This window comes from Oncorhynchus tshawytscha, linkage group LG07 (genome assembly GCF_018296145.1).
Source record: "Oncorhynchus tshawytscha isolate Ot180627B linkage group LG07, Otsh_v2.0, whole genome shotgun sequence".
In the NCBI taxonomy this organism is placed as follows: domain Eukaryota; kingdom Metazoa; phylum Chordata; class Actinopteri; order Salmoniformes; family Salmonidae; genus Oncorhynchus; species Oncorhynchus tshawytscha.
The window spans coordinates 22,455,690-22,483,185 of NC_056435.1; the positions used below are offsets into that span (position 1 = coordinate 22,455,690).

The 27,496-nt window shown below is 41.5% G+C and overlaps 1 protein-coding gene across 6 annotated transcripts; it reads left to right on the forward strand.

Moving 5' to 3' along the window:
- Window positions 1-27,496, forward strand: LOC112254143 (dynactin subunit 2-like). 6 transcript variants are annotated; one of them, XM_024426418.2, is made up of 14 exons: window positions 2-214; window positions 7,212-7,280; window positions 8,732-8,737; window positions 10,780-10,876; window positions 12,721-12,782; window positions 12,990-13,088; window positions 13,281-13,441; window positions 13,910-14,060; window positions 14,276-14,380; window positions 14,668-14,745; window positions 14,947-15,018; window positions 15,335-15,437; window positions 16,904-16,995; window positions 25,592-25,847. In XM_024426418.2, exons 1-14 carry the CDS (start codon window positions 179-181, stop codon window positions 25,676-25,678), a joined length of 1,218 nt encoding a protein of 405 aa, XP_024282186.2. In that variant the 5' UTR covers window positions 2-178; the 3' UTR covers window positions 25,679-25,847. The 6 variants fall into 6 exon arrangements, with proteins under 6 accessions (XP_042180112.1, XP_042180113.1, XP_042180114.1 ...); XM_042324178.1 differs by lacking the exon at window positions 16,904-16,995 and having other exon boundaries at window positions 1-214; window positions 25,592-27,496; XM_042324182.1 differs by lacking the exon at window positions 25,592-25,847 and having other exon boundaries at window positions 16,893-16,966.

Here is a 27,496-nt window from a genome sequence, read left to right on the forward strand (position 1 = left end):
TTTGTGGACCTCCGTAATACCATAGACGAAGATTCGTTTGCTGCTTGTTTATTCCGTTGGTGATAGCTATATAACGGAGTAATAACGTGTCCACACGGTCTATTTCAAAGACCGTTGGCAGATTTTTTTCGTTCTTGTCTACTCACCCACCACCGGTCTCGTCATTGCATCCTCACAAATGGCTGATCCTAAATACGCCAACTTGCCTGGAATTGTAAGTGGCTTGTTAGCTTGCTTGCTATTCACATTGTCGCGTTGTTAGTAGGTAAGCACAAGTGTTTATAAGATGTTTGATGAATGCTAGTAAATTACAAGCTAAACTCTAATCAAAACCACAGAGTCCCGGCAACTAGTTAACTATTTAACGAGTTATCCAAACGTTTGCTAGCTAGCATTGGTTTGCCACACCAATATAGCATTGGGTTGCCACGCCTGATATGATAAAAAAAAAAGCCTGATATGATAACGTTATCGTACTAGCTAGTGACCTAAGCTAACGGTAGCTAGTCAGTGTCAGACTCCTGGTTAACTTCTTACATGCATTGAAATTGACCGTTAAATAACAGACATGTCTACAACTCATCACATTTCTAAACGTAGTCTTTTGACGGCTAACTAGCTATTAGTCAGGCTTACAAAACATGCAGCAGCTAGCTAATCCAGTGGTGTGGTTGAATGTTGGCCAGCCAAAGCTAGCTTGCTAGTTAGCGAAATTTGCTTTTGGTGGTTCCAGTCATTGGGTGGGTGGTTCACGATGTAAAACTGATGACTACAGTCAGTACAGGGAACTAATTTGGCACTTCATCTCTTTTTATTCCTGATATTTACAATAGTGACTTGACAGAAGTAGGCTTACATATCCTGAGCTATGTAACGTTAGGCATTAAAAAAATAAAAAAATAAAAAACAGAAATGTACAATTACATTACCTAACAGTCAATTTGTTAAATACTTTTGTGGTGCGTATTGCTTTTTTTGTTTTTACATTTACTGATCATTTCAAAATAATATTTCAATTCTATCTTAAATAATGTAAAGAGGGGTTTGTTCTCTGCCCACTTCATTTTATGGACAAAGAATCTTCCATGAAAGATAAACAAATTAACAATGAAAGTTAAATCAGGGTCCATATCATTTGGATCAAAAATAAAACATAATATCAGAGTCTTTCAAATTAACATTAATAGTTGTTTCTTTTAAAATAAAATATTCTAACTCACACCAAAATCTTCTGACATTAGAGCAGTCCCAAAATAAATGGTCAAGAGTCTCTGGGTCACAATCACAAAATACACATTTGTTATCAATAGCTATGTATATCAATAGCTCTGTGTATAATAAAGGTCTTTACAGGGTAGATTCTATGAATGAGTTTGTATGATACTTTCACCTTTATTAGATGTACAATATTTACCAGATAACAATGCAACTTTGTTCCAGTTCACTTGTCCTAGGGCTGCATTCCAGTACATTTTAGCAGAGGGAATAGTAACATATTGATATAGTTTCCTTATATACATGTTATTACATTTATAGTTTAAAATATAAATTCCTTCTAACTGTATTGAGGCTACTCCAAGTGCAACTGTTGAGGATTTTGTATTGTTATATTCTCCTAAAAGAAGAAAGCACCTTTAGGGATGGCTCTAACAACAATTTGATACTCCTCCGGAGTGAATGTAACATTGTGTGTTCTAATAAATTCTGGATAATCATATAGTTGTCCATCATTATTCAATAATTGTTTAACACAAATAATGTTGTTGTCAAACCAGTTTTGGAAAAACAAAGACTTGTTTTTGTATTTTATGTCTTTATTATTCCAGATTGTATACCTATGAGGGGAATAATTGTGTTTGTACATGAGGTTCCAAGTTAGAAGTACTTGTTTATGAAAGTTTGCAAGCTTAATAGGGATTTTACCCATATCTGCATTTAAAATAATATTAAATTAGGGATGATATTCCAAATGCAATCCTTATTTCTTAAATAGTTTTGTATCCATTTAATCTTAAATATTATATTGGAGGTTTTAAAATCCAGAACATTCAAACCTCCCTCACCTTGGGTGCTACAAACATTAGGCATTTAGCTGCTGAAACTGAATTGGAAATGCAAATGAACAAACTATATATCGATATCATGTTTGTAATGGCTTTCCCAAAATGGAAATACATTTTTTTTGTGACAATTCAAATTGAAATACAAAAAAGATATTGAATTATCATTTTCATGATAGAGTATGCATAATGCCTACCAATTTGAATAATACATAGAAAAGTGTGTTTATTTCATTTCCATGCCATGGTACTAACCAGTACAACACTGACACATTTAAAAACTAAATGTAAATGCTGAATTGACATCATTTCTCATGTTTGCCATTACGTTTCCTTGTGACAGCATGAATTGTGACAAAAAGAAAATGGCAAGTTACAATAATTTTCCATTCTGCGTGGTTTAAAGGGATACTATAAGATTTTATATTCTACTTCCCCAGAGTCCGATGAGCTCATGAATACCATTGACACACAATCAGTTAACCGCTACTCTAACATTGAAATCTAGTATATACACCCTTGTCCCCACCATTCCACAGACAGGATCCTGTGAACCATCTGTATATGTCCTTAAAAACACATAAAACCGATTTGTATCTATATTTCTCTCCTGCCCTCAATCATGTCTACATCTACACTTGGTTTAGGAAACTCCCCCAAGGCCATATTCTACCACCTTCTGCCCGATTGTCCACCCGTATGTCCTCTGCTTACCAACTACTTGCTCCCAGCATTCCCCAGTTGCCGTATCCTTCTGAACCCCCTTTCAACCTCGCCCAGTACGCTAATGCAAGTTTGTCCTGCCTTATCCTCCGTTGCAGTTGACCACTATCCACAGGGAGGCGAACTAGTGAGGGCCCAAAAAGGTGACACTTTTTGGGCCCTGCTAGGTGGATAAAAAAGAAATACAAAATTCTAGTGATTAAGGCTGGATCCCTTCTTGAAATGCAGTTTTTAACTGTGTACTTATTAAACCCCAAATAATATGATTTACATTATCAGTCTTTGTGTGTAAAATAAAGTGGTTAATGTGATCCTAACTCATAGCAACAACAACAAAAAGTGTTTACTACAAATTACACTCAAGTCCACAGAATAAAGAATACATTAATATTGCAGGTAGTTTTGATAGCCTTTATAATAAGATGCTTGTGACCACACACATTTAAATATTGCACTTGGGGGGAAAAACCCATCTTAAAGTAGAAATAGAATTAAACAAACAGGCATTCAATTTTTTTCTCTATTATAGTGACCATTATTAGTAGACAACGATCAAGTGCACAAGAATACATGTGCAAAAATAATGTTCACTGATTAAATTTTTTTATAATCCCCCTGTTATAGTACAGTGGGGCAAAAAAGTATTTAGTCAGCCACCTATTGTGCAAGTTCTCCCACTTAAAAAGATGAGAGAGGCCTGTAATTTTCATCATAGGTACACTTCAACTATGACAGACAAAATGAGAAAAAAAATTCCAGAAAATCACATTGTAGGATTTTTAATTAATTTATTTGCAAATTATGGTGGAAAATAAGTATTTGGTCAATAACAAAAGTTTATCTCAATACTTTGTTATATACCCTTTGTTGGCAATGACAGAGGTCAAACGTTTTCTGTAAGTCTTCACAAGATTTTCACACACTGTATTTTGGCCCATTCCTCCATGATCTCCTCTAGAGCAGTGATGTTTTGGGGCTGTTGCTGGGCAACACGGACTTTCAACTCCCTCCAAAGATTTTCTATGGGGTTGAGATCTGGAGACTGGCTAGGCCACTCCAGGATCTTGAAATGCTTCTTACGAAGCCACTCCCTTTGTTGCCCAGGCGGTGTGTTTGGGATCATTGTCATGCTGAAAGACCCAGCCACGTTTCATCTTCAATGCCCTTGCTGATGGAAGGAGGTTTTCACTCAAAATCTCACGATACATGGCCCCATTCATTCTTTCCTTTACACGGATCAGTTGTCCTGGTCCCTTTGCAGAAAAACAGCCCCAAAGCATGATGTTTCCACCCCCATGCTTCACAGTAGGTATGGTGTTCTTTGGATGCAACTCAGCATTCTTTGTCCTCCAAACACGACGAGTAGATTTTTTTACCAAAAAGTTTGGTTTTGGTTCCATCTGACCATATGACATTCTCCCAATATTCTTCTGGATCATCCAAATGCTCTCTAGCAAACTTCAGACGGGCCTGGACATGTACTGGCTTAAGCAGGGGGACACGTCTGGCACTGCAGGATTTGAGTCCCTGGCGGCGTAGTGTGTTACTGATGGTAGGCTTTGTTACTTTAGTCCCAGCTCTCTGCAGGTCATTCACTAGATCCCCCCGTGTGGTTCTGGCATTTTTGCTCACCGTTCTTATGATCATTTTGACCCCACGGGGTGAGATCTTGCGTGGAGCCCCAGATCGAGGGAGATTATCAGTGGTCTTGTATGTCTTCCATTTCCTAATAATTGCTCCCACAGTTGATTTCTTCAAACCAAGCTGCTTACCTATTGGCAGATTCAGTCATCCCAGCCTGGTGCAGGTCTATAATTTTGTTTCTGGTGTCCTTTTACAGCTCTTTGGTCTTGGCCATAGTTGAGTTTGAAGTGTGACTGTTTGAGGTTGTGGACAGGTGTCTTTTATACTGATAACAAGTTCAAACAGGTGCCATTAATACAGGTAAAGAGTGAGGACAGAGGAGCCTCTTAAATAAGAAGTTACACATCTGTGAGAGCCAGAAATCTTGCTTGTTTGTAGGTGACCAAATACTTATTTTGCACCATAATTTGCAAATAAATTCATAAAAAAATCCTACAATGTGATTTTCTGGATTTTTTTTCCTCATTTTGTCTGTCATAGTTGAAGTGTACCTATGATGAATATTACAGGCCTCTCTCATCTTTTTAAGTGGGAGAACTTGCACAATTGGTGGCTGACTAAATACTTTTTTGCCCCAATGTATATACCGCAATGCATTTTTTTAAATCATCACCCCATAAACTCTTCTGCAGTAAGATCTCGTACTCCTATGCAGCTGCCACCTACACTCATTAAAAACCCACTACCCCATTCCACTACTTTGACCCCACCTGCTCCTGCACCATGCCAACGACCTGGGAGGACGGGACATCATCCCTCAACACACGCTGTAACTCTTCTGAAGTCAAATCTCATATACCCATATACGTCTCTGCAGCTGCCACCACAATATCTATTCACTGTGATTTACATTCCATTTCTGTGGTACAGTTGATATCCATTGCTATGAACGCTAAGAAGCCAACCTTACTGAAGCATAACTCACTCGTTTCCCTATCCCTCTGTGCTGGCACGACTCTACTACATCTCTGGGATCCTCTCTGGATCCCTTACACTTGACCCATCCTCCTCCACTTTCTTCACTGCCTCAGCAAAGGTCACCTTCTGCTCTATTCTGACTGGCCACATCAACCTGCCTCTCTCGCACTGGACACTTCCGATCCCCAGCTACATGAGCAACCCTACAGTTGACACGCACAACTTTATCCACCGAAACGACACAATCCTCTGTCCCATGCCCTCCTGCACACTTCCCACATCTTGGAATCGCTTGGAATCTCCCTCCTACAACATGACCATAAAGTTGCACATGAAACAGCGCAGTGGATTCTGCACAAAAGTCCAAAAAGGATATCTAAAATATCCTAACAGAACTTTGTATGGTAGAGACTCAACTCAAAAGGACTGACAATGACTCCTCTGTTTCACCTCGCTCCCCACCGGTTCTACGTCGCACCAACCAGAGGGCATCACAAACACCAGGAATTTTCAACTTCAATTGCTCCACCTCCACACTTAACTCTACCACAGAAATCATTCCCTTCAATGGTGCCCTGTTCCTAAGAGCAAAGCAAGAAATAGATCTTGAACCAAGTTGTGTGACATGGAGCGCTGGCTCCCTCTGGTCAGAAGAAACACAAACAAATATCACAAATCCACTACAGGTTACCTTCACTGATTCAACTGCCCCCAACTCCTTTCTCACCCATGCTAAAACCACAAGTGGATCATCCAAAAGGCAAGGGTCCACTTTCTCTGAAAATGTCACTCCGACTGGTCCAGATTGTTATTTATCATGTCTGACGCCATTCTTTCTCAACATACATCTTCATACTACACTCAGTTTTTCTTCTTCCTCGCTGTCTATAATCACATCTATCCGTTCACCACGCTCATCATCCGCTGCATTGCTTGCAGAGCACACACTGATGGTGTTTCTTCAAAACCCAACTTCAGTTCCTTAGCCCATTTTACAAGTCTGGCTATCTCGGACCTCTCCGTGCTTCCTTCACCTTCCAAACATTTTCCACGCCGCGGCTCTCCAAACTGGCGGTTGTTGCCGGGACAGCCTAAGTACACTCTACAGCGACACAGCTGCGACTGAAAGTGATCTTATTTTTTTATGGGGGTGTAGATCAGCTTTAATATTGCAGATTGTGGCTTCTATCAATGTAATAGTTTAAAATATATATATATATATATTTGCCCCTAACTCTACCATCCCTCCCCTAATTGGAGAAACCTAATGGACAACAACACTTAGTATGTATAAGCTGGCAGTAGATGCCTATTATACATTTTATGGACACAGTACATTTTACATTTAGTTATCTTTTGTTTGTTTTTTTGTCCCATCCTTCAGCTACCCTCAACCCCTCCCTTCTATCTCTGAAGACTATCCGTTTTGATTTCTATTTGACATATATATTTTAAAACTGAAAGTGACCGTTGCTAGCAAGCACAGGCAACCTAACGTCTCTTCCACCTCACGTTACCGAAACCCCACCCACAGTTTTTGACAATCAACACAGGTCGAAAACGGTAACACAAATGAGGGAACTAAATAGCAAATTAAGCATTGTGAATGATTGATAATTTAGAATTTTGACAGTCTTAAACCACAGAGTATGGAAAATCATTGTCAATTTACAATTATTTATATTTTGTCACAGTTTATGCTATCACAACAAGGAAACTAAATGGCAACTCGACTTCATCTCGGGCCTAACACCCGTGCCAATACCCTCCAAACACCGGCTTCTTGGCCTTTATCACTTAATCAGAACACAAGTAGCTAGCTATGTTAATGTAATATTGATTGATTGAATGATTTTGTATTCATAGGCGTCCAACGAGCCAGATGTATATGAGACCAGCGAGCTGCCAGAAGATGACCAGGCACAGTTTGAGTCGGTGAGTGAAAGTTGGAGGAGAGAGGAAAGAAGGGATTTGTGGCGAGCGAAAGGAAGAGTTTCGACCCCCAAATACAGTTTTGCAATCATCTGTTGTGGTGTAGCAGCATGACTTCCTCTATGATAACCACTGCATGATACAGAGTGGTTGGTTGTTTAGTTGATTGATTAGCATCTCTGTATCATCGTGCTGGCTCATGGATCAAGTCTGCTGTAGAACATAGTTAATTGTCGTTTGACTCCCACTACAACCTAATAGTGGTTTCCCTCCCATATCCCAAACCCTACCCCTCCCTCCATGTGTCTTGTTGTTGCCTCCTCTCCCCACCCACCCCTCCTGGAAGGCTAGTTTGTACAAGTAAGAGGTTATTTTTGTCTCAGTGCGGTTAATGGCATGTGTTGTAAATCCTTCATGTCCCCTTTTTCTTCCCCTCTTCAAATTGAGTGGAAATTGAGAATAGCCTACTTACCTGACGACGTAATGTGTCCCATTGCTCTGTATCAATTCTGTTTTATTAATTATTATTTTTTGTAATGTGCACTTGGCCAAATGGTTTATCACTTTTGTAGGGAGTGGTGTTTTTCATTTTTCATTCAGTGTTCATGCAAGACATTTAGTAGGCCTAATAACCCTCCGTTTTCACCTCGACAGAATTGTAGCACGTCAGAGGATATTGAATCTAAGATGTTTCTGTTATTGTGTGTGCTGATAAGAGATCTGCTAATGTATTTGTTTTAACATCCCTTTCGCCCATTCATAACAGTGTACATGTTAACAGAAGCTTAGTAACTAAAGATTGTTACGAACTACATTGCTTATCAAACACTAGGTGTGATACTGCAACACACTCTGAAACCATTCAGAATGTCAATTGCAGATATGCATTAGCCTACTTTTAATATCTGAAGACCATCAGGATTTCATCATACCCACACAGTTTCTTAATGGATGGGTGTTGCACTCGGTTGAGTTTATTTACTTCATGGCGCTAAACCTATTTTCTTTCTAACCATCTCGTCTTTGACTTAGGGGCTCAGAAATTGCTTTTCCCTCCTGACAATCCCCTCCTTCCACTGACTACATGATGCTAACAATACCAAGTACAGGATTAGAGGCTTCAGTAAATAGTGAGGGGCTCAGGGCATATGTTGCCTACACACAGGATATCAGTCACATATTCAGTGTGTGTGTGTGTACTGTATGATTTGTGATGTCAACAGTCTAACCAATGCTGCTAATGTATCACAGTAACCACAGCGCAGGCCGAGAGAGAGAGAGAGAGAGAGGACGGTCAGCCTAGCTCAGAACACTGTTCTCTTTCTTGGCAGTGACGGGCTGGCTGCTACTGTTGTGCGTGGCATGTGATAACCACATTAATCTGTGTTTCTCTCTCTTTTCTACTCTTCCCCCTGTGGTCTTCCTCTCTCTCTAACTCTCATTGGGAACCCAAGGAGCTGGTAAGATCCTCAGTGACTGACTTTACCCCTCCCTCTCTCCCTTCCTCCTAACATCTACTTGTCAGTCTTTTGCATGCATCTCTGTACTGTGTGTGTCTGTTTTTACTGTCTGTATTAGTGGTGATTAATCCCATGAGCCCCTTTGATGTGAGCTGATCATTTGAACCTTAGACACATTGATGACTTTATACTCAACCTAGTGCACAATTGCCTGAGGCTCCAGAATGATGCTTTTCGAGTTTGATTAGTCGTAGGTTCCCGGAACAACTAATGATAGGAGTCTGACTCTTCCAATGAGTAGATGCATGTCACAGATGGATTTATTAACAGGTAATAGCTGATCTCATAGAAGTCATGCAGAGATGAAAGACCAAAGCCACAGGAGAAACTCTGAATACCAAATAAGCTAAAGGCTGAAACTAAAACCAAACTCTACCATATGATGTGCTGTGGGTTTCATGCTACTGTATTCTTTGCTCCCCCCTACCATTTTCCTAAGGTTTTAAGCTCCATAGCTTCCATCAGTCAACTGTGCATGCGGTTCATTTTCATGTAGAGCAGTCGTTCTTGGATACCCCAGAGTCAATGTTAATTTTCCATCCACATTCTCTTCACACCCTCTTACATAATTAGTTGTTCCGTTTCATTGGTCAATAAAGAGCTTGTGTAATTAGTGCGGAAATCCCGCTAGCGGGATCAAATTCGACAACATCCGGTGAAATCGGAGCGCGCAAAATCGTAATATTAAACATTCTTGAAAATGCAGGTGTCTTACATAATTTAAAAGCTTAACTTCTTGTTAATCCAGCCGCGCGCACTATAGTGCGCACTACCACGCGCACTATAATCCTACAGCCAAAATGGGAGCCACCTAGAAAAACTTCAAATTCTAGCTAATTTTTCAAAAAACAAGCCTGAAACTCATTCTAAAGACTGTTGACATCTAGTGGAAGCCCTAGGAACTGCAATCTGGGAGGTATTCCTTTGATTTTCCCAATAACAAGGATTTGAATGGGCAGACACCTAAAAATAAATAATAATTCTGGATTCTCCTCGGGTTTTTGCCTACCATATCAGTTATGTTATACTCGCAGACATTATTTTAATAGTTTTTTAGAAACTTCAGAGTGTTTTCTATCCAATTATATGCATGTCCTAGCTTCTGGGCCTGAGTAACAAGGAAGTTAACTTTGGACACGTCAGTCATCCGAATTTTTCAATACTGCCCCCGGCCCTCAAGAAGTTAAAGATTGTTGATTGTGGACCCAGTTGAAACCATACATGCCATACTTTCATAACTTTGTGTTCAGGATTAAATTGTTTCTCTTTTCCTGATCAAATCATAAATCAGCCATTTTGGTTTTCCTTCCTGGAGAATAGACTGGTTTCTCCAACTGAATGTGTGTGTGTGTGTGTGTGTGTGTGTGTGTGTGTGTGTGTGTGTGTGTGTGTGTGTGTGTGTGAGAGAGAGTTGGAGCTGTCGTTGATTGGCATCTCACTGGGGTCCTCTTTCAAAACGTGTCAATAAACTCTTCATTGAGCTGTATCTTTGTGACTGGTTTAATGTATTGACTGTTAAAGACTACAGATGACAATTCGTTTTGTGGCTAGAATCTGGTGCATGGGTCCTGTAAAATAAATACATTCTGGAGGCTGGATGTACACATATCTAATGGTTCTGGTTGTACAGATGCATAGGACTAGTTCCCAGATATTATTTAAAGAGTCTGTGTAACAGATGGCCCATGGTTAGAACACTAACAGCAGAAATCCCATCAATCTATCAATCAACTGGGAATCAACCTTAAGAATAATTTTGCCCTAGATCCACTCGCATACCTCTCTATTCCCAAACCATGTGTACATATGCGACTTTGTCGAGATTGGCTGGTAAGATCTCTGAGTGGATTGGAGACGAGAAAGTGAAGAATATGGCTGCATCTCAATAGTATAAAGAGAGCTGAGATGCAGCCTGTGTCTGTTGCGTATTCCTGTGGTGTATCTGACATTACGTTCTCTCTGGGTGCCTCCCTCCATAACAGAAAGAGCTGTGCAGTGACAGTGTGGAGAGGATCGTGGTCAACCCTAATGCAGCTTACGACAAGTTCAAGGACAAACGCGTCAGTACAAAAGGAATCGGTCAGTCTACTACATCCAACAGCTGGATGTCCAGGCCTGATATACAGCGCATTCAGACCCCTTGACTTTTTCCACATTTTAAGTTACAGCCTTATTCTAAAATGCATTACATTTGTTTTTGTTCATCTTCAATCTACACACAATACCCCATAATGACAAAGCGAAAACAGTTGTTTAAAACATTTTTTTTGCATAAACAAGTAACCGTTACCTTATTTACATAAGTATTCAGACCCTTTGCTATGAGACTCGAAATTGAGCTCCTGTTTCCATTGATCATCCTTGATGTTTCTATAACTTTACCTGCGGTAAATTCAATTGATTGGACATGATTGGAAAGGTACACACCTGTCTAAATAAGGTCCCACAGTTGACGGTGCATAGCAGAGCAAACTCCAAGCCATGAGGTCGAAGGATTTGTCCGTAGAGCTCAGACACAGGATTGTGTCCAGGCACAGATCTGGGGAGGGTACTGCAGCATTGAAGGTCCCCAAGAACACAGTGGCCATCATTCTTCAATGGAAAAAGTTTGGAACCACCAAGACTTTTCGTTGAGCTGGCCACACGGCCAAAATAACAATAGAGGGAGAAGGGCCTTGGTCAGGGAAGTGACCAAGAACCCAATGGTCACTCTGACAGAGCTCCAGAGTTCCTCTGTGGAGATGAGAGAACCTTCTAGAAGGACAACCATCTCTGCAGCACTCCACCAATCAGGCCATTATGGTAGAATAGCTAGACAGAAGCCAATCCTCAGTAAAAGGCACGTGACAGCCCACTTGAAGTTTGCCAAAAGGCACCTAAAGGACTCTGACCATGTGAAGCAGTATTTTTTGGTCTGATGAAACCAAGATTGAATTATTTTTTGGCCTGAATGGCAAGCGTCTTATCTGGAGGAAACCTGGCACCAATCCCTACGGTGAAACATGGTGGTGGCAGCATCATGCTGTGGGGATGTTTTTCAGCAGCAGGGACTGGGAGACTAGTCAGGATCAAGGGAAAGATGAACGGAGCAACGTACAGAAAGATCCTTGAAAACCTGTTCCAGAGCGCTCAGGACCTCAGACTGGATCGAAGGTTCACCTTCAAACAGGACAACGACCCTAAGCACTCAGCCAAGACAACGCAGGAGTGGCTTCGGGACAAGTCCTTGAGTGGCCCAGCCAGAGCCCGGACATGAACCAAACCGAACATCTCTAGAGAATCCTGAAAATAGCTGTGCAGCGACGCTCCCCATCCAATCTCAGAGAGGTTGAGAGGATCTGCAGAGAAGAAATTGGAGAAACTCCCCAAATACAGGTGTGCCAAGCTTGTAGCGTCATACCCAAGAAGACTCGAGGCTGTAATCGCTGCCAAAGATACTTCAACAAAGTGATGAGTAAAGGGTCTGAATACTTATGTAAATGTGATAATTCAGTTTTGTTTTTTAATACATTTGCAAAAAATGTCTACATCTCTTTTTGCTCTGTCATTATGGGGTATGGTGTGTTGGTTGATTGAGGATTTGATTTTTTTCCATTTTAGAATAAGGCTGTAACGTAAACAACATATGTAAAATCAAGGGGTCTGAATACTTTCCGAATGCACTGTAGGGGCAGTAGTTTTCCCCTCACCACATGACCTGACCTGGAAGAACTTTCCCTGCATGTTGTATCTTATTATTGTTATTATTATTATAATATAGTCTATATGCAGAGCAGTTAACCTCAGTCACATGATCAGGAAGACTCATGGCTCGCCTAACAGGGTCAGGGAAAACTTCTGGCCCTAGACATCAGGCATTTCATGAATTGGTCACAAATCACCTAATATTCTGCTTTATCCTGTAATAAATGTGTCTCTTCCAGACTTCTCAGACTGTATCAGTAAGAACAAAAGAGTGGGTTATGAGTCTGGAGAATATGAGATCGTGAGTAGACTCTGGGCCTACATTATTGAATTTCATATTGATCATCTTAGTTATATAAATAACACTTGAATTTCTGTGAAATCAATGGCAAGACCTTTTTCCATTCTAATCGTGTGTTATTTGCTGTCTTTTCAAGTGCTTCACTGTTTTAACTGGTTTTCCTCTCCGTCTCTTCTTTCACTTAATCCCCCTTTTCTCCCTATCTAGTTGGCGGAGGGCTGTGGGGTGAAGGAAACCCCCCAGCAGAAGTACCAGCGGCTGGTCAATGAGATCCAGGAGCTCAGTCATGAGGTGGAAACCATCCAGGTAGGGCCCAGACACAGTTCCAAGCAACATGTTTGCTTCCTAGCCCTTACACCCCTAGGCCTAGACTATCCAGGTCAGACAGGAAAATCAGGAATCCCTTAAACCATCCTTTATGTACTGTATACAGCATTTGACCTAGACCTACCCCAAATCAGTGGTTGCCCTTTTCACATCTGTCTCGCTGTCCCCCAGGCGACCACGAAGGATAGCAGTGCAGAGGAGCGTCTGACCCCAGTAGTCCTAGCCCAGCAAGCTGCCCAGCTCAAACAGCAGCTGGTCTCTGCCCACCTGGACACTCTGCTGGGACCACAGGCACATATCAACCTAGCTGACCCAGACAGAGCACTGGCCAAGTAAGTAAGGGAGGGGAAGGGACTCCCTTCTGGGTCCCAGAAGAGCTCGCCAAGTGAGAGGACAGGGAGGGAAGTAGGAAGGGATTAAAAATGGTAGCAAATGCAATTTAGTCTCAAATGGTTACATACAGTAGTTGTCAGAAAGGGAGACGATATTACTTAGTCTTAGCAGTCGCTGCTCTTATTAAAGACTTAAAAGGCGTCAGGAAGCCTAGCGGTTAAGAGCGTTGGGCCAGTTACCGAACGGTTGCTGTTTTGAATCCCTGAGCCGACTAGGTGAAAAATCTGATGATGTACCCTTGAACAAGGTACTTAAACCCTAATTGCTCCTGTAAGTCACTGCATAGGAGCATCTGCTAAGTGACTCAAATGTAAAAGACTGTCTTCTTATCCCCCTTATGTTTTTTCCTTACCTTCCCTCTCCCTTCTCCACAATTTTGTTCTCTATTTGTTTCTCTCCACCCCCAGGCGTCTGCTAACCCAGCTGGAGGCAGCGAGGAGCATTAGGAGGAGTACAGGGGAGGGGAAGGCCTCAGCAGCATCTAAAGCTCCCGATGGTGTGGTGCTCTATGAGCTGCACAGCCGGCCAGAGCAGGAGAAGTTCACAGACGCTGCCAAGGTAAGGGGCCCCGGGGCCATGGCTGGGTGTCTGCCAAATGGTCACCAGTTGCTGTGCATGCGCATGTGAGTGAAGAGAGCTCAATGAGTGTTAGCTTTTGTGTCTGTTGCGCTAGATGGGTTGGTGATGTAATGTTAGGTGTGTGAGGTCTGTTGACTAAATTATTTGTCTTTGTTACATGATTTAGTAGTTAATTCTCCATCTCTCCTGTGTAGATGGCAGAGCTGGAGAAGCGGCTTGCAGAGCTGGAGACTGCTGTGGGCTCTGGATCAGACAAACAGGGTCCTCTGAGTGCTGGGGTGCAGGGAGGCAGTCTCATGGTGAGTCTCTTCTGCACTCTTTTTTTCAGTACTGAACTCCACCCATTATCGTCAATCACTGTTAACCCTTTGACTGATTTTGAGACATTCTATCTGTGTGTCATCAATCTCTGTTTGGTACTGAGGCAGAATTACTAAATATTATTAAGTTCAACCTACATAACCACAACTTCACTTCGTGGTCATGATTGGAAGCCAATAAATCCCTGTTAACCTTGTGACTGTCTCCCCCCTTTCCATCTCCCTCTTTCTCTTTTCCATGCTGTCCCCCCCCCGACCCCCCCCAGGACACCATGGAGCTGCTGCAGGCGCGGGTCAGTGCTCTGGACTCAGCCACTCTGGACCAGATAGAGGCCAGACTGCAGGTTAACACACCATTTCCATTGCATAGGCAAATACAAAACGGATCAGTGTCTGGGGCAACTTCAGCCTACTCCACACTGTGTGTCTTTACCGCTTCTAGTTGTCAGAAGGCCTGGAGGGACCTTGACAACCAACACCATTTGTTGTCGTACTGCAATACTACACTTATGTACATGTGATGATTTTGTGTTGTCTATGTATAGAGTGTCCTTGGGAAGATGAATGAGATTGCAAAGCACAAGGCAGCCATCGAAGATGCTGATACACAAAACAAGGTCAGTAACTACCTGGTTTTTATGTCAACTTTTAAAATGTGAACTTTATATTGCATCTTAGGACTATTTCACACAACATTTTTAAAGTAATTGTGGGCTGACCAGGAAAAACTATTGGCACAAACTATGCCCTATTGATCAAACCCTGACAATCCACTACTAACCATATAATTATTCTGACTGCATTTTACAGCAACTCGTTCTGCTGTCAGTCAATATTGTTCACACCCGACCTTATCATTATTTGGTCTGCAACTTGTTCCATTAACTATTATTTTATTTATATTATTCCAATAACTGTTATGTTGTCTGTCAGGTGTCTCAGCTGTATGACGTGGTGCAGAAGTGGGACGCCATGGCAACCTCTCTGCCTCAGGTGGTGCAGAGGCTCATGGCTGTCAAAGAGTTGCATGAAGAAGGTAATAACTAGGGCTGGTTCAATTACTGTGTAACTGACGGTTATGGATAAGGACATAAAAATAAAATAACCGTTAAAAAAAAAACGGGGTTGGGGGAACAAACAGGTGACGGAAGCCGGACATTTGTGCGGTTGAGTCGGTTTCTGAGGTAACATGGACTCTTAACAACGTGCTGAAATAAGCAACAAATAAAATAAAGCTTTATTTATACAGCACATTTCAGACATGGAATGCAACACAATGTGCTTTACAGGAAAAAAACTAACAATGAAAATAAAAGCTGAAATATTTACTACACAACAAGATAAAGAAACAAAAGAATGACAAACTGAACAACTAAAAAGCTCCTGAAGGAAAAGCAGAGCTAAACATGTTTTTTAAGATTTTTTTTTTTAAAGAGTTTTGCCCCCCCCCTCCTCAGGTTCTTTGGCAAGCTATTCTATATATATATATATTTCACCTTTATTTAATCAGGTAGGCCAGTTGAGAACAAGTTCTCATTTACAACTGCGACCTGGCCAAGCAGTACAACACAAACAACACAGAGTTACACATGGAATAAACAAACGTCGAAAAAAGTCTATATACATTGTGTGCAAATGAGGTAGGATAACGGAGGTAAGGCAATAAATAGGCCATAGTGGCGAAATAATTACAATATAGCAATTAAACTCATTAAACGCATAACTAAAGGATGCCTGTCCATGCGTCTTGGTCCTAGGCTTTGGGATAGTTAAAGGCCAGTTCCAGAGTACCTAAGGGACCTACTGGTTTGACTGGTAGACTCATTTGTACACTCGCAATGGCTGCCTAGTATTGAAATTTCCATGTAATATAGAAGAAGTTCATTCCAATGATAACTGATGTGGCATGTGGAATGTACTGTATTTATTTAGAATTTTTTTGTTATGTCAGTTGAATCTACAAATCACTTCACATATTGACAGGTACACTTCCTGCTTTGCTCCTCTGGGGACACTCGCAATGGCTGCCAGTCCATCCATTATGCAATCATTGACTTGAATTGAGACACCCTTTCTATCTCTATGGCAGCACATGCAGTCAGGAGCACATGCTGTAAAAAAAAAAATGTTTTGCTATTCGAAAGGTTATTACGGACACCGTGGTCATTTGGCTGGCCAATTACGATCATCCAAAAAGCCATGACTGTAACAACCCTAGTAATAACCTGACAATCTCACCTGGTGTCCATACTTTTGGCAAACAAATTGTTATTTGAGTTGCACTGGATTCGGCTAGAATTTTGTCTTTTGGGACTTGGCTTGACTCGCTGGCTGCGATTTACACAGGCAGCCCAAATCTGATATTTATTATCTGACAATTATTGGCAAAATATCTGTCCCAAAATTGGGCTGCCTGTGTAAATGAAGCTATAGTAATGCTTAACTCTGATGGACAGTGTCTGTCTGTGATGACCTGACTCATCAGTCTTAGTCTATCTATAGCCATGCAGTTTGGTCAGCTGCTGACCCACCTGGACACCACCCAGCAGATGATCAACAACTCTCTGAAGGACAACGGAACACTGCTCTCACAGGTAGGAAACACTACATCACTCACCACTTTCACACTGCTGTGGGACACATTTCACACTGCTCTCACAGGTTGGTAGGACTGCTGCTGGGACTGACTGACTGACTGACTGACCTTTACACGACTGAGCTCTTGTACCTTTCACACTGTATTGAGCTGAACTGTACTGCACTTGTCTGTTTACCCATCCATCATAGTTGCTGGAACTGTGCTGAAAAGGAGAATGTGAAATGATGGTGTGGAAAGGGTAATAAAGTTCTCTCGTCTACCCGGGACAAACATGTCCATGTAGTTGATCCCCATGGTGTCACCTGTACATTGTGCATTGTCTTTTTTTTGGACAAAAGGTCTTACTCTTGTGTAGCTAGACAGCCTGTCCAATACATTAAACCAAATAAATGCACTTAACTTAAAATCATTGTTTATGAATTACCATAGACGTATGTAATGATTTTGCAAGAAATATAAGTCTTTTTATGTACAGTGCCTTCACATCCCTTGACTTTTTCCACATCTTGTGTTACAGCCTAAATTTAAAATTGATTTAAATTGAGCTTTTGTGTTACTGGCCTACACACATTTTTACAAATGTAATAAAAAGCTGAAATGTCTCATCTAGGTATTCAACACCTTTTATTATGGCAGGCCTAAATAAGTTCAGGACAAAATTTGCTTATCAAGTCACATAGGTTGCATGGACTCACTGTGTGCAACAATAGTGTTTAACATGCTTTTTAAATGACTACCCCATCTCTGTACAATTATCTCTAAGGTCCCTCAGTTGAGCAGTGAATTTCACACACAGATTCGACAACAAACACCAGGGAGATTTTTAAATGGTTTGCAAAGAAGGGAACCTGTTTATTTATTTGTTTACAGTGCATTCGGAAAGTATTCAGACCATTTTGTTAAGTTACAGCCTTATTCTGAAATAGATTAAATGTCCCCCCCCCACAAATCTACATGCAATACCCCATATTCACAAAGCAAAAACAGGGTTTTATATATTTTTGCAAATTCGTAAACAACGGAAATATCACATTTACATAAGTATTCAGACCCTTTACTCACTACTTTGATGAAGCACCTTTGGCAGCAATTACAGCCTCAAGTCTTCTTGGGTATGACGCTACAAGCTTGGCACACCTATATTTGGGGAGTTTCTCCCATTCTTCTCTGCAGATCCTCTCAACCTCTGTGAGGTTGGCTGGGAAGCGTCACTGCACAGCTATTTTCAGGTCTCTCTAGAGATGTTCGATTGGGTTCATGTCCGGGCTCTGGCTGGGCCACTCAAGGACATTCAGAGACTTGTCCCGAAGCCACTCCTGCGTTGTCTTGGCTGAGTGCTTAGGGTCGTTGTCCTGTTTGAAGGTGAACCTTCGATCCTGTCTGAGGTCCTGAGCGCTCTGGAACAGGTTTTCAAGGATCTTTCTGTACTTTGCTCCGTTCATCTTTCCCTTGATCCTGACTAGTCTCCCAGTCCCTGCTGCTGAAAAACATCCCCACAGCATGACGCTGCCACCACCATGTTTCACCGTAGGGATGGTGCCAGGTTTCCTCCAGATAAGACTCTTGGCATTCATGCCAAAAATAATTCAATTTTGGTTTCATCAGACCAAAGAATATTGCTTCACATTGCCAGCAGCATACCACCCTGCATACCACTGTTGGCTTGCTTCTGAAGCTAAGCAGGGTTGGTCCTAGTCAGTCCCTGGATGGGAGCCCAGATGCTGCTTGAAGTGGTGTTGGAGGGCCAGTAGGAGGCACTCTTTCCTCTGGTCTAAAAAAAAATATCCCAATGCCCCAGGGCAGCGATTGAAAACACTGCCCTGTGTAGGGTGTTGTCTTTCGGATGGGATGTTAAATGGGTGTCCTGACTTTCTGAGGTCATTGAAGATCCCATGGCACTTATCGTAGGGGTGTTAACCCCAGTGTCCTGGCTAAATTCCCAATCTGGCCCTCAAACCATCACGGTCACCTAATAATCCCCAGTATACAATTGGCTCATTCATCCCCCCTCCTCTGCCCTGTAAGTATTCCCCAGGTTGTTGCTGCAAATGAGAATGTATTCTCAGTCAACTTACCTGGTAAAATAACAGATAAATAAATAACATGGTCAGAGTCCTTCAGGTGCCTTTTGGCAAACTTCAAGTGTGTTATCACGTGCCTTTTACTGAGGAGTGGCGTCTGTCTGGCCATTCTACCATAAAGGCCTGATTGGTGGAGTGCTGGTTGTCTTTCAAGAAGATTCTCCCATCTCCACAGAGGAATTCTGGAGCTCTGTCAGAGTGACCATTGGGTTCTTTGTCACTTCCCTGACCAAGGCCCTTCTCCCTCTATTGTTATTTTGGCTGTGTGGCCAGCTCAACGAAAAGTCTTGGTGATTCCAAACTTTTTCCATTGAAGAATGATGGCCACTGTGTTCTTGGGGACCTCCAATGCTGCCGTACCCTCCCCAGATCTGTGCCTGGACACAATCCTGTCTCTGAGCTCTACGGACAATTCCTTCGACCTCATGGCTTGGAGTTTGCACTGCTATGCACCGTCAACTGTGGGACCTTATTTAGACAGGTGTGTACCTTTCCAATCATGTCCAATCAATTGAATTTACCACAGGTAAAGTTATAGAAACATCAAAGATGATCAATGGAAACAGGATGCACCAGAGCTCAATTTCGAGTCTCATAGCAAAGGGTCTGAATACTTATGTAAATAAGTTAACCGTTATTTGTTTATGCAAAAAAAATATTTAAAACAACTGTTTTCGCTTTGTCATTATGGGGTATTGTGTGTAGATTGAAGATGAACAAAAACAAATGTAATGCATTTTAGAATAAGTCTGTAAACTTAAAATGTGGAAAAAGTCAAGGTCTGAATACTCTCCCCGAATGCGCTGTATATCATGCCTTACTTGTCCCGAAGCCACTACTGTGTTGTCTTGGCTGTGTGCTTAGGGTCGTTGTCCTTTTCGAAGGTGAAACTTCGATCCAGTCTGAGGTCCTGATCGCTCTGGAACAGGTTTTCAAGGATCTTTCTGTACTTTGCTCCGTTCATCTTTCCCTTGATTCAGACTAGTCTCCCAGTCCCTGCTGCTGAAAAACATCCCCACAGGATGGTGCCAGGTTTCCTCGACATGATTCTTGGCATTCAGGCCAAAGAGTTCAGCAGGCTGTCATGTGCCTTTTACTAAGGAGTGGTTTCAGTCTGTCCACTGTACCATAAAGACCTGATTGATGGAGTGCTGCAGAGAGGGTTGCCCTTCTGGAAAGTTCATCCATCAGCATAGAGTAACTTTGGCTCTCTGTCAGTGACCATCGGGTTCTTGGTCACCTCCCTGACCAAGGCCCTTCTGCCCCGATTGCTCAATTTAGCTTAGCGGCCAACTCTAGGAAGAGTCTTGGTGGGTCCAAACTTATTTCATTTAATAATGATGTAGGCCACTGTGTTTTTGGGGACCTTCAATGCTGCAGACATTTTTTGGTACCCTTCCCCAGATTTGTGCCTCGACTCAATGCTGTCTCGGAACTCTACTGACAATTCATTCGACATGATGGTTTGGATTTTGCTCTGACATGCACTATCAACTGTGGGACCTTATATAGACAGGTGTGTGCCTTTCCAAATCATGTCCAAACAATCCACCACAGGTGGACTCCAAGTTGTAGAAACATCTCAAGGATGATCAATTGAAACAGGATGCACCTGAACTCAATTTGAAGTCTCATTGCAAAGGGTCTGAATAAGTATGTAAATAAGGTATTTCGGTTTGATTTAAAATACATTTGCAAAAAAATCAAATAAAATTTACCTCGTCATTATGGGGTATTGTGTGTAGATTGAGTTCTTTAATTAATTTTAGAATAAGGCTGTAACGTCACCATGTGGAAAAAGGGAAGGGGTCTGAATACTTTTTGAATGCCCTGTTGTATGTCAGGGACCATGTACATTGCACCAGATTTAGCTAGACAGCTAATTTTAATTTGTAGTCCCTGGGTAGAAAACAATCAACATCATTACAATGCTACAATATAGCACACTATTTAAAATGTGGGTGGGTGGATGGATGGATAAATATACAATAGTACATGTTTGGACACCTACTCAGGGTTTTTCTTTTTTACTATTTTCTACATTATAGAATAATAGTGAAGATGTCAAAACTATGATTGGTTGGTTTCTTGGTTTGTCAAATGATTGCCTCGCCTGGTTCACCAATGACTTCTCTGATAGAGTTCAGTGTGTCAAATCGGAGGGCCTGTTGTCCGGGCCTCTGGCAGTCTCTATGGGGGTGCCACAGGGTTCAATTATTGGACCGACTCTCTTCTCTGTATACATCAATGATGTCGCTCTTGCTGCTGGTGAGTCTCTGATCCACCTCTACGCAGACGACACCATTCTGTATACTTCTGGCCCTTCTTTGGACACTGTGTTAACAACCCTCCAGGCGAGCTTCAATGCCATACAACTCCTTCCGTGGCCTCCAATTGCTCTTAAATACAAGTAAAACTAAATGCATGCTCTTCAACCGATCGCTGCCTGCACCTGCCCGCCTGTCCAACATCACTACTCTGGACGGCTCTGACTTAGAATACGTGGACAACTACAAATACCTAGGTGTCTCGTTAGACTGTAAACTCTCCTTCCAGACTCACATCAAACATCTCCAATCCAAAGTTAAATCTAGAATTGGCTTCCTATTTCACAATAAAGCATCCTTCACTCATGCTGCAAACATACCCTTGTAAAACTGACCATGCTACCGATCCTCGACTTCGGCGATGTCATTTACAAAATAGCCTCCAATGCCCTACTCAATAAATTGGATGCAGTCTATCACAGTGCCATCCGTTTTGTCACCAAAGCCCCATATACTACCCACCACTGCGACCTGTATGCTCTCGTTGGCTGGCCCTCGCTTCATACTCGTCGCCAAACCCACTGGCTCCATGTCATCTACAAGACCCTGCTAGGTAAAGTCCCCCCTTATCTCAGCTCGCTGGTCACCATAGCATCACCCACCTGTAGCACGCGCTCCAGCAGGTATATCTCTCTGGTCACCCCCAAAACCAATTCTTTCTTTGGCCGCCTCTCCTTCCAGTTCTCTGCTGCCAATGACTGGAACGAACTACAAAAATCTCTGAAACTGGAAACACTTATCTCCCTCACCAACTTTAAGCACCAGCTGTCAGAGCAGCTCACAGATTACTGCACCTGTACATAGCCCATCTATAATTTAGCCCAAACAACTACCTCTCCCCCTACTGTAATTATTTATTTATTTTGCTCCTTTGCACCCCATTATTTCTATCTCTACCTTGCACATTCTTCCACTGCAAATCTACCATTCCAGTGTTTTACTTGCTATGTTGTATTTACTTTGCCACCATGGCCTTTTTTTTGCCTTTACCTCCCTTATCTCACCTCATTTGCTCACATTGTATATAGACTTATTTTTCTACTGTATTATTCACTGTATGCTTGTTTTACTCCATGTGCAACTCTGTGTTGTTGTATGTGTCGAACTGCTTTGCTTTATCTTGGCCAGGTCACAATTGTAAATGAGAACTTGTTCTCAACTTGCCTACCTTGTTAAATAAAGTTGGGAAAAAAATAGGGGAAAAAATGAAATAACACATGGAATCATTTAGAAACCAAAAGAATGTTATATATATTTTAGATTCTTCAAAGTAGCCACCGTTTGCCTTGATGATGACAGCTTTGCATTCTCTCAACCAGTTTCATGAGGTAGTCACCTGGAATGCTTTTCCAACAGTCTTGAAGGAGTTCCCACATATGCTGAGCACTTGTTGGCTGCTTTACCTTCACTCTGCGGTCCCACTCATCCCAAACCATCTCAATTGGGTTGAGGTATGGTGATTATGGAAGCCAGGTAATCTGATGCAGCATTCATCACTCTCCTTCTTGGTCAAATAGCCCTTCCACAGCCTGGAGGTGTGTGTTGGGTCATTGTCCTGTTGAAAAACAAATGATATTCCCAGTAAACACAAACCAGATGGGATGGCGTATCGCTGCAGAATGCTGTGGTAGCCATGCTGGTTAAGTGTACCTTGAATTCTAAATAAATCTGTGTCAACAGCAAAGCACCATCGCACCACCTCCATGCTTCACAGTGGGAACCACACATGCGGAGATCATCCGTTCACCTACTCTGTGTCTCACAAAGACACGGCGGTTGGAACCCAAAAATCTCACATTTGGACTCAGACAAAAGGACAGATTTCCACCGGTCTAATGGCCATTGCTCGTGTTTCTTGGCCCAAGCAAGTCTTGTCTTTTTAGTAGTGGTTTCTTTGCAGCAATTTGACCATGAAGGCCTGATTCACGCAGTCTCCTCTGAACAGTTGTTGCTGAGAGGTGTCGGTTACTTGAACTCTGTGAATAATTTATTTGGGCTGCAATCTGAGGTGCACTTAACTCTAATGAACTTATCCTCTGCAGCAGAGTTTACTCGGTCTTCCTTTCCTGTGGCAGTCCTCACGAGAGCTAGTTTCATCATAGGCTTGGTAGTTTTTGTGACTGCACTTGAAGAAACTTTCAAAGTTCTTGACATTTTCCAGATTGACTGACCTTTCATGTCTTAAAGTAATGATGCACTGTTGTTTCTCTTTGCTTATTTGAGCTGGTCTTGCCATAATATGGACTTGGTGTTTTAGGGCTATCTTCTGTATACCAACCCTACCTTGTCACAACTGACTGGCTCGAACACATTAAGAAGGACACATTCAACAGATGAACCCTCAACAAGGTACACCTGTTAATTGAAATGCATTCCAGGTTACTACCCCACGAAGCTGGTTGAGAGAATGCCAAGAGTGCAAAGCTGTCATCAAGGCAAAGGGTCGCTGCTTTGAAGAATCTCTAATATAAATATATTTTGTTTTGTTTCACACTTTTTTGGTTATTACATGATTCCATACGTGTTATTTCATAGTTTATGTCTTCACTAGTATTCTACAATGTAGAAAATAGTAAAAATACAAACACTGGAATGAGTAGGTGTATCCAAAATTTTGACTGGTACTGTATGAGTATAAAAATATAACCACAACATGTAAAGTGTTGGTCCCGGGTTTCATCAGCTGAAATAAAAGATCCCAGATTTAAAAAAGCGAGACGCTCTTGTCGTCCTTTTATTATCCTTGCAATATGTAACAAACTGCTTAAGAGGTGGTGGGGCAAGGTCATGAGTGATCATAAACAGCAGAGAGGTGTCGGCAAGGCATAATAATCTGTCCAAGCTCAGGTTGTATTGCTTAATGATATTGCAGTGGTAGACGGGTAACAAACAAAAAAAAGCAGACATTGAATATCCCTTGAGCATGGTGGATTTATTAATTACACTTTGGATGGTGTATCAATACACCCAGTGATTACAAAGGTACAGGCGCCTTTCCTAACTCAGCTGCCAGAGTGGAAGGAAACCGCTCAGGGATTTCACCATGAGGCCAATGGTGATTTTAAAACAGTTGGTTTAATGGCTGTGATAAGAGGATGGATCAACAGCATTGTAGTTACTCCACAATACTAACAAATTACAGAGTGAAAAGAAGGAAATATTCCATAACATGCACCTGTTTGAAATAAGCCACTGCAAAAAAATGTGACAATGAAGTGAACGTTTTGTCCTGAATACAAAGCGTTATGTTTGGGCCAAATCCAAAACATCACTGAGTACCACACTTCATATTTTCAAGCATGGTGGTGGCTGCATCATGTTATGGATATGCTTGTCATTGGCAAGTACTGGGGAGTTTTGGGGATAAACAGAATATAGATAAGTACAGGCAAAATCCTAGAGTAAAATTACCTAAACACAAGGCCAAATATAAACAGGAGTTGCTTACCAAGACATCGAATGTTCTTGAGTGGCCTAGTTACAGTTTTGACTTAAATTGACTTGAAAATCTATGGCAAGACTTTGACAATTTAGAAATGATCAACAACTAACTTGACACAGCTTTGTAACAACAATGTTTGAATATTTTCTGAAAGCACTATACTTTACCAATATTTACAATGACCCCCCTGTTTGTGCATGGCCATTCGGTTACTTAAAACATCTTTAGTGTGATGGTGCCCAGATTATATCTGTTTACAAATTTAACACTCTACCAGCCCCAAAGACTTAAGTTAGTATTTGTATAATTCATACAATCTTAGTTAAAATCACTTGTTTTCATAATTAGGCTGCTTGGCTCAGGGTCATTAACACTGTGTTACAATTGCCCCAAACCCTTGCAACCATGATAAAACCATATGCCTAGCAATAAACAAGTGTTAAATGTAAATGTTTAGCTAAAATTGTGATTTAAATTATGTTTGTTTGAATTCTTTGTTTATGCTCAGGACAGTAAGAACAATGCAGCCAGTGGAAAAAATGACTTTCACCCATAAAACATGCAAATAGTGAGATTTGGGTGAAAGCAGGGAGAGAATCTAAAAGGACATGTGCTCAGTGAATTTTATCACTCTAGCATGTTTCTGTTTGGGGAAATTGAAGGTTTCAATTGTCCCTTGTCACTATTGCTGCCGGTCTCCCCTACTGTACAGGCATTAACTCTGTTAACCCCCCCCCCCAGGTGCAGACGACCATGAAGGAGAATCTCCTGTCGGTAGAAGAAAACTTTGCTGCCCTGGACCAGAGGATGAAAAAGTTAAACAAATAAATCTGCTTAGTTTGAAAAACTGCTCTTGGTCGAGTTTGGAAAATGTCGGAGGGAGAGATTGGAGTCTTTTCCACTTCTCTCCCTGTCTGTCTTTATCTATTCCTCTGCCTTTTTTTCTGGATGCCGGAATGTTTGATCAAGTGGATTATAATAAAAAATGGAGACCAAATGTTCTTGTCTATTCTCCCTTCCCAACCTCTTTCTTTCCCATTGAAACATGTTATATTTGGTATGCAATGCAATACGCCACCCACTATACAGAATCCCATTGAAATGTTTACATTGGCTGAAATGCATTATTATTATGGAGTGGCTGCGGATCTGACCTTTTGGGGATCTTTAGTCTTTAGTCCAAAGCTATTCTCCACTTTACGCACAGAACAGGCTACTCAGGCAGATGATGCTACTTTTAATAGTCATATTAAAGCTCAATGTCTGCAAGATCACATAATGATCACAGTATTCTACATAACAGAACCTAATATAATAGCCTAGTATAACATTACTGTTAAACAGAAACACTATTCAATAGTGAACAATCATTTTTCAAGTTTTACAGGTGAAACATCCATGTGGCATAATTCTGCATTGTAACCATTTGATCTTGATCAGTTTCATGAGTATACGCATTTAGGTGTTCTTGAGTTATACAGTGTTTTGAAGTAGCCTGTTGTTTTGAATGATGCACAGGGAATGAATTTTAGATCAGATGGTGTTAACTGTAGCCTGCCTGTGTATTTTGTCTAGTGGCGCGCGCGGTTGAGTTTTGGCCGTGAGAGAAATGCCATGGTGTTTTTGTTTTACAATAACGTTTTACTATGTTTGGTTCTGTTATGTAGATTACTGTGAATATTATGTGACCTTGCAGACATTGGTCTAAACTTTACTAAACAAGCACCATTCGACCTGAGTAGCCTGTTCTCTACGAGTAAAGTAGAGAATACATGCGTAGATCGTTATATTTTTTATTTAACCTTTAACTAGGCAAGTCGGTTATTTACAATGACAGCCAAACCCTAACGGCGCTGGGCCATATGCCCAGAAGCTTCAGCTATTTTCTTTTCTGACTAAAGAAGGCTCCACAGACTCCCACTATATACACACACATCACTTAATATTCACATTCCCTTCAAAGCTTGATTGCTTTTAGACTGAAATGATTCTCAATGAAAATGGATCCATAACCTTTCAACCTCTTCAACCACACACTGTTTAGGTATTTTCTACAACATTCAGTTCAGCTAAGTCAATTTATTTTCCTGTTTTGGCAGAGCTCTATGTAAAGATATGGCTCTGGTTTGAGAAGTGTTCAGAACAACAACAAAAACAAAGGTGAAATGGCATGTTTAAGAAAGGACATGTACAACTGCACAAAAACTAGCCATCGGTTGCATCCCAATTGTCCACTCTTCTCCCAAATGTGCACTTGCACACTTCCCGTCATGGATATAGCAATGGTGGAAACTTCCTCCAGCCAATGCTTACACCAAACCAATGATGGGAAGTGTGCAAGTGCACACTGGCAGAAGGGTGGAGAATCGGGATGTGCATTGTAATCCATCTTCCTACTGGTGTAGCAGCAGGAGCACCTACAGTACCTGTGTGTGTTGGGGGCCTGAAGTCATGAAGGAATGCTTGTAAATACACTTGTGTACTTAATGTTTCATACTCCGTTGCTTGTAACTATTGTATTATGACAGACTAAAATGCAACAGACAAACTAATTTTAATCTACTGTGTCATTGCTTACGATGGACTGTAATTGTACCTGACCCAGTCTGGTGATGGGATATCTGAATAAAACATGCTTTAACTACA

What these genes read in the sequence shown, in the direction of transcription:
- LOC112254143 (XM_042324178.1), top strand. Translation starts at nt 179, where the DNA reads ATGGCTGATCCTAAATACGCCAACTTGCCTGGAATT. An exon ending in AGTCTGGAGAATATGAGATC is followed by an intron (nt 12,783 to 12,989) that starts GTGAGTAGACTC and finishes CTCCCTATCTAG; the next exon opens with TTGGCGGAGGGCTGTGGGGT. An exon ending in ATGAGGTGGAAACCATCCAG is followed by an intron (nt 13,089 to 13,280) that starts GTAGGGCCCAGA and finishes GCTGTCCCCCAG; the next exon opens with GCGACCACGAAGGATAGCAG.